Source organism: Leptonotus elevatus, chromosome 12, assembly GCF_054856555.1.
Source record: "Leptonotus elevatus isolate MCC_2025b chromosome 12, RoL_Lele_1.0, whole genome shotgun sequence".
Lineage (NCBI taxonomy): Eukaryota > Metazoa > Chordata > Actinopteri > Syngnathiformes > Syngnathidae > Leptonotus > Leptonotus elevatus.
In genome coordinates, this window is record NC_141250.1 from 14197073 (window position 1) to 14205103 (window position 8031).

Sequence of the window (8031 nt, forward strand, 5' to 3'; positions counted from 1 at the left end):
GTGCGGTAGTGTTCTGAACTCAAACATATGCAAATCAGATGTGCAACAGCATCAAACAACCAGAATAACATTTTAGTCAACAGTCACCAGGGGACATTCTGCTTTGGTTTTTAACTTCTACGGCAGAATCTAGAATCTGAAGAGCTTTCATATCTTCCAGGTTTCTTCTTTCCCATCCCCACAGATACACGCTGCATTATATTATCTTTATGAAAGAGTCAACTGAAATGTTTATTGCGAAAGATAGTGCTTATTTCTTTATTGAGGCCATTTGTGTCACAGTACAATGAACCATCAAATATACAATAATGTATATCATTAAGGTTCTTCCCCCAAAAATTTGACAATGCAAGTCGAGTGCAAACATCAGTCACTTTTCCTTATCCTCATTTCAAAACAATACGTACCATATAAATTTCATAGCTCCAAGACAAGAAAAATCAGATTATTTAAACTACTCTTATAAAATTCCAGGTAGCTCACAATCTAGTCAAATGCATGAGAAGTGCTGAGGCCCACCACTCATTCTCAATTGCTTCATGAGTAACATGTTGGCATTCATTATTTTCTCATTAAATGAATGCAGTCATCTAAATTTGAAAAATACATTTCAAAGTAAAATTCAATTATTATTTTTTTAAAGGAGGAAAAACACTTGGATTTGATCAGTCCTGTGGAAAATACTAATATGCAGTAACTAATACTAAAACCACATGTATCTTAAACGTACCTCATGCTGTGTAACAAAAGCTTAGGGATAAGAGGAAGAAGATCATTTGTTTGTTTTATGACTAAGGTTGTGCAGGAAACAACGCAATAGAACTGTTCCTTGTAAAGCCTTTTCTACAGGCTAATCTGGTTGTACCTACAACATATACATACTGTACATGTGTGCAAAGTGACATGTTCATAAACAATATACTTATAGGAATGTGACAATTGCTAGTATTATTAAATAATGATATTGTGATCACGATGCCAGTTGATGTGAAAAGAAGATAAACGCAAAGCTCAGCCTATCTTTGGACAGAATGGCTTACATCCAGCGCTCTACTTTCTGACTTCAGCTCTTATGATCATTTTCTGTTGTACTGGTCTTTGCGTTTGCGGAGCTCCTCCAGCACGCGAGCCCGGAACTGAGTCCAGTCCTCGTCCTCCAGCTGCTTGAGTCCCAGCGTCGTGTGGAGATCTGTAAAGTGGCTGCGCAGGAACGGATTGTACGCCTTTTCATCTCCAATAGTTGAGGGACACTGAAAAGCAAGGAGAGGATTTCATTGAGTAGATTCAAGACAACGTAATATACATAATATAATAATAATAATAATAATATACATAATATATATAGTCAGGAACAACTTCAAATTACTTTAAGTGCTGTGCTTCTTTGTCCCTTCAAACATTGTCCAAAAGCATCGGGCCGAATATTTTTACCTTTATGTACTCTAATCTTTTTCAGCAGTTGTACACAAGTGACGCTGGTTTCACTGGTCTCTGTGGCGACATCTAGTGGTTGTGGGCGGTGGCACCGGTGTGGATGGCTCGCACGTTTTTTTCCCCCCCTCACATGTGAGGGCTTGCTTTTTCTATATGTATTTCCACCATGTGTTGAATTTTTAAATATATGAGAAGTGCAATATAAATACAGTTTGATTTGATTCAAAAGCATTTTAAAAATGAGCACTGCCTGAAGTATTTGAAGTGTAATTTCAAATGTCAAGTGATGTTTGGAGCCGTATCGTTTTAGCACGGCTCACGTTCAAGGGGGCTCTTAGTGTTCATTGTGCCTGTAAGACGTTTTTAAACTTGTCTTGTTTTATGGTGTACTCATATTAAATCATATTAACTCATTCACTGCCATTGACGGCTATAGTCGTCAAATATTCATTTGAACTATTTCTATTAGTTTAAATTGTTTTCCTCTTTTGTTAACAAGAGTATGAAACCCTAGAAACATTTTTTTTGTACATTTAGAACAGATATAAAATCTGCGATTAATCGTGAGTTAACTAGTGAAGTCATGCGAGTAAAAATTGTAATCGCCTGACGCCACTCATTTTTAATAATCTTTTCTTTTTTTAATGAAGGACTACTGAAATCAGTTAATTACAGTTGATATGCTGAAATCTGAGGATTTGGACAATTTTAAATAAATAAATAAATGGCTCCAAATGATTACTTGAGTTGATTATTAAAAATTAAAAAAATATTCTTAAAAAATTTGGGGTGTCAGGCGATTATTTGTTTTATTAATCAGCGATTAATCAGAAATTTTATATCTGTTTTAAATGTACAATTAAAAAAAATCTCGGCTTTCATACTCTTGTTAACAAGTGGACATTTTTTTTAAACTAATAAAAATAGTTCAAATGAATTTTTCACGTCTATAGCCGTCAATGGCAGTGAATGAGTTAAGATGATTGATCTCCAAATGGGATTAATAATCAGCTCCAAACAATTACAAATTCTTAAATGCCCAACACTTTCCTTTACCAAGCATGCACATACACGACTTATAAAACACACATATGTGGACAAACTTCTCTTTTCTTAGCTGTGCAGATTGTATCGTGCAATGAGGATGTGTGACAACAACCAGCCCTGACACACTAGTAGGTGATAAGGCCTTTCTACCGGCATCTAGAAAATAGAAATCTTTGGGCAGCATGACCGGAGCGGTGATGCATCATTCTCACCGTACACCGCTTCTGGCCTCGCTGCTGCAGCACCCACTGATATTTGTTTTCCATGGCCGCATTGCGTGGCTCCACCTCAGCAGCGAACAGCAGATTGCCCATGGCATACTCGTGACCTGAGGGGCGAGCAGCGTACAAGCATTCACGTGGCCCCAAGAAAAACAAGCATTAGCTAACAGCATAATAACACTCAAGTGAGCACTCCTGCCATGAAATTGACAGCAATTGTGGAATAATTGCAGCTTTGCCATGACTACAAATTACGTTAGTGCACATCCACAACACATTAACATTGACGTGTGTGTGCGGGTGTGTGTGTGTGTGTGTGTGCCAGCAAGCTTCCTACCAGGCCATAGAAGAGTATCATCATTTAAGGAGCAAACAGTGTCGAGCGATGAAAGCATTGTTGTGGCACTGCCCTCAAACATCCTCCCTGCAAACAACAAAACTACACTTGACGCAAGTAGTTTGTTTTTGTTTTCATGACATGTATCTGGAGAGGGTGTTGGTGGGTCGTGGTGGAGAGGAAGACCTCATTGGGGAGGACAGGGATAGCATATGAGACTAAAGAGTTAGAGGAGATCCACGTTTGCCACTTTATCACATTTCTTGGCTTTCTTAAAAGACCCATGTTAGTTTGCGTTGCAATAACACCATTCACCACTAGATGGCAGGCATGTTTTAGTTGCACTTTTCCTGGCTCTTGTACTGCCCTATATTACAACTCGGGCTGGGTTTTAAAAAAAATCGAATAATCAACATTGAATCGATTTTCCTTTTCAAGCCCGATATAGATTCATAAAACTAGGAATCAATTATTTTATCTCCTTTTCTCATAAATTCTTTAGAAAATAAAATTTTAAAGGCAATTTTTTTGTATCATACTGTTTTCTTGAAGTTTACTGTTCACATGAATTTAAAAGAAGAAGAAAGACCTGACTTATTGCACTTTGAGACAATTCTTAATTTTTCTAATTTATATTTACAATTATTGAATTTGAATTACGAAAAAGTTTTAATGTTATCCATGCTGATGTCAATGTTTGTGTAAAACTTAAGTGACTATAACACATGTTAATTTTATTCATAAACTAAATAATTTAACCAGTTCCTGCTTCTGCAAAATTTTATTCGGAACTAAATATTTATTGAATTTGTATCATGTCCTTAACATTTAAGAATTGAAGTGAAGGGAATCGAATTGGGAAAAATCATAATTGACTCAAACTGAACTTTTGTGAATCGAAATCGGATAAATTGAGGAAATTAGAATCGATACCCAGCACCAATTACAACAGGAGTTGATCCAATATTTATTTTTTCAGAACATAGAACCTCAATAATATTAACATTTATGAGAGTTGATTTTTGTGGGGAAAAAATGCAGTTCTTGCAATTATTGTTGGTTTCTTGTTCAACTTTATGTGCCGTCCATGAATGTTAGTTTTTATACCAGCAAGCTCTTCGCAGTGGGAAAAAAATAGTATGTGGCTATTGTGTTGTTGGGTTAGGATAGTTGATCTTTTATACATTAAGATATATGATCAAAAATGAAATATACTAAAAGCATGTATTTTGCTGATATGCTTGTATTTTGTCCATATGGAAAATAGCATTGCCATACATCTCGTTAGGAAGTGCATGGTCCTACTGTACGTGCCAAACCACGTAGTACCTGTGAAAAATTGTGGCCCCCTCCAACATTTAAGTTGCCCATCCCTGACACAGAGTGGTGTGCGAGTCTGAGTAACATTCACCATGTAGAAAAAAGATCACCGCAAAGCTTCAGGCACAGATTTAGCTTTTTTCTTCTTTTTACAATGAAATTATGATGCTGAATCATTTCAGGCCTACTTACCGCATCCTGAGAGGAAGACCAGATCGCCAGAGAAAAGACTTGATGGAGCACCAAGTGGCTGGCCATCCAGCAGGTAGATCATGTGGCCCACTGTGTGTCCTGGCGTAAAGAGGGCCTTGAAGTGCAAACACCCGACTGTTACCGAGTCCTTGTTTGACAACGGGCTAAAAACACACACACACACACACACACAAAACAATTACACAAAAACCAGTGATGATAGTATATCATACTTGGCACTTTGGATAAGAGAGTGGAAATAAATTGACTATTCAGCGCATTAACTGGTAAGCAGATACCACTAAAATAGAAAGGCTGAAAATGATCAATTTATTCAGAGGAGAAAAAGATGACATTAATTGTCAACTTTATCAACAAAAACAGTTACAACACGCACTCAAGTGCAGTTGATCAGAGCACAATAACTCACTGTGAAGTCAACTGTTATGTGGTGTGTGCCTACGCAGAGGTCTCCGTGCGTGCAATCTGTTCATGTGGTGTGCTATATTGAGCAAGCTGGAACTTACTGTGTCAGGCCAGGGATGTTATCAGCCGCGTTTCCATAAACTCTACATGAGCTATGAAGCCTTTTCAGCAATTTGTTCCCCCCACTGTGATCCCTGTAGATAACACAGACAGTGGCGAGTGTATGTGGTGATTTGACTCGACAATTCCCTTTAACTCATCTCGTTGATTTGTGGAGAGCAAGCATATTTGGTCAAAACTTGATATAATTGAAACTCACTGGGGTGGTAAAACTATCAAGCTTGACAGTGTACACTTCATGGACACGCACGTTGAAGAAAAATTTGAATTAAACTTTAGTAGTCGCAGACAGAATTATTTTTGCACTTACACAATACATTTTATCCACTGGGTTTGTTGTTTATACAGCGCATTGCTAAAAAAAATGAAATGGATATACTCACCAATGCTTGTGTGTACAGAGGATGGCTTCGAGCATCACTCCCTCCTCCTTGAGCACAGCCTAAAAGATTGATATTGAAGATGTTATACTGGCTAGCAAATTATTTGAAGCAATTGTTGAACTAGCATTAGCGGTAGCCACAGTTTGGCTCATTCCAGTCAGGCGGCTGTCACTGGAAATAGTCATATGACATCCCGTTGACGGATACTCTTTGCTTGCTAAAAAAATTAATTAAAATAAATTCAAAAAAGATCTTCAATCTAAGCTACTTTCTGTTTGGTAGCTTAGCAACTAGTGCCAAATACTAAATGGGTCAGTGCCGTCTTGCATCCTTGAAAACTAGTTTCAGTATCTAAGCGCACTGCAAATAAATTGTTGCAACAAAAACCTTTAAAATGGTGAGGTGATGCTTCTTTCTGCACAGAAGTGTGTTCACATCATACAAAACCTCGGAAGCAGTCACCTGAACAATTTGAGGGTCTGCTGGATCTACAACCGCCGCAACGCCAAAGTTGGTGTCAATTATGAGATAGCTGTAGTTGTCGGACAGGACAGGGATGGGAATGATTTTCATACCTGTCAGTGGGTAGAGGACAAAATGTACACTTATAACACGATCATCTATTGCTAGAGATATCGAGCAATTCATTTTCCTAAGCACATACCATCATTTGGGTCACATAAGCTGGAGTCTATCCCAGCTGACTTAGGGTGAGAGATGGGGTACACTCACGCATACAGTACAACCATTCATACACACACAGCTGCACACGATGTACCTAACATGCATGTTTTAGGGAAGAAACCCCATACAAGAAAAAGGAGAACATGCAAAGAAAATCGACCCCTGAATCTAAATGAAACATGCAAGCATGTAGACAATCCTGGACATACCACTAAATTGCACAGGCAGAACTGTGGAGTGTCCAGTCGGGTAGCGTTCCCGGGCTTTCCTCATCTGCCGCTTGTAAAACATGTAGCCAAGACTGGTCTTGGTGTATAGTGTGTACCTGATAAAAACAACATTTAAAACATATATATTAGAGCTGGGTGTAAGGACAAATAATTAAATACAAACATTTAAAACATATATATTATAGCTGGGTGTAAGGACAAATAATTAAATGTTGACATCTTAATTTAAAACATATTACATAATAACTCGGTTGAAAATTGGGTCAATATCATTATCATTATCCGGATGATGATAAGCTGTTCCAAATATTCATTACATTTACGGTACATACTGGACTGACAAGCATAGTGTTGGACATTCGGTTGGTTGACTTTAAAATGAATACAACACTAACATAGAGTGACTCAGTATCTCTGACTAGCGGCTGCGATGAACTTTAAATGATAGAATTAAGAATTGAATGTAATGTTAAATGGCCACGGAGCTAACGCTAGATGTTGCTCCGCTAAAGCGAATCAACCAGACGAACACACAACACCACGGTACATTATTGTAGTTGAAGTTACAACAAACGTACGCTATTCTGAATAATGGCTTCTCCGTGCGAGCCATTATTTTGCTAAATATTTTCCCCCAAAGTAGCTGTCCAGTGCGCCTGAAGCGAACAAATAAACATAGCGAGACGAATGATGCTGCGACAGTGATCGGGAGCAGCCAGTCAGGAAGCGCCATTACGTCTGAGCCAGGAAAAACGTGATGACGTCAGAGGCACGCGCCATACGTAAATAAATAAAAAGCTTTTCTTTCTTTTTAAAATTAATTTAAAAAAATTAATGTCTCTGACGACTCAAAAACTGGACTTAAGACCAGTTTAAATATTACTTTCATATTATTTCCATGTATTTATTTACTCTGGTGAGTGTCTTCATTAGAGGTGGAGCAGAGTCGATGAACTAAGTGCTTGTTATTTTATGCGTTTTGTTCATCACTCCTACCAGATCAAATTTACTAACACATTAATAAAATAAAACATTTGAATACATGGTAGGGTAATAATACGATCTCTTTTCTGTACCTCAGAGAATGTCAGGTCGATTTACGTTGATATGGTGCCATGAGAGAATTACACGTTATGATTTACCATTATAACAAATTTACCTTGACATCATTTATATATTTAAAAATAATTAGAATTTCCCTGTGCAACAGGAGCATCCGGCATATGACACACAGTGTTGACTAGTGTAAGTTACAAAGCGCATATCCTATGACACTGGGGACCGAGGTGCACATTTAGGAGACAGGAGTGTACAGGACATAGCAGACGAAGCAGGTATGGAACGTCATATTTGTTGTTATGCTTAATATTTGCTCAGGACTCTTTTGCACTATGTGTACACATTCATCATGAATTTATACAACTTTTGCCTTTTGCATATTCTCTAGATTAGTGTTTCTCAACCCTGGTCCTCGGGGCCCACTATCCAGCCTGTTTTCCACGTCTCCCTATTTGACACGCAGCTGATTCAAATGACATCAGCAAGCTCTGGAGAAGCCAGATAACGATCCTCAACTGCGTTGGAATCGGGAGACATGGAAAACAGGCTGGATAGTGGGCCCCCGAGGACCAGGGTTG

At 38.1% G+C, this 8031-nt stretch overlaps 1 protein-coding gene across 1 annotated transcript; it reads right to left on the reverse strand.

The window, feature by feature from the left end:
- Window positions 1-230: 230 nt before the first annotated feature.
- Window positions 231-7145, reverse strand: pnkd (PNKD metallo-beta-lactamase domain containing). Its single transcript, XM_086092089.1, has 9 exons — window positions 6973-7145; window positions 6374-6489; window positions 5943-6055; window positions 5481-5539; window positions 5079-5171; window positions 4552-4715; window positions 3040-3126; window positions 2694-2809; window positions 231-1250 (listed from the first exon to the last, which is right to left on the reverse strand). Exons 1-9 carry the CDS (start codon window positions 7125-7127, stop codon window positions 1077-1079), a joined length of 1077 nt encoding a protein of 358 aa, XP_085948215.1. The 5' UTR covers window positions 7128-7145; the 3' UTR covers window positions 231-1076.
- Between the last annotated feature and the right edge of the window lie 886 nt (window positions 7146-8031).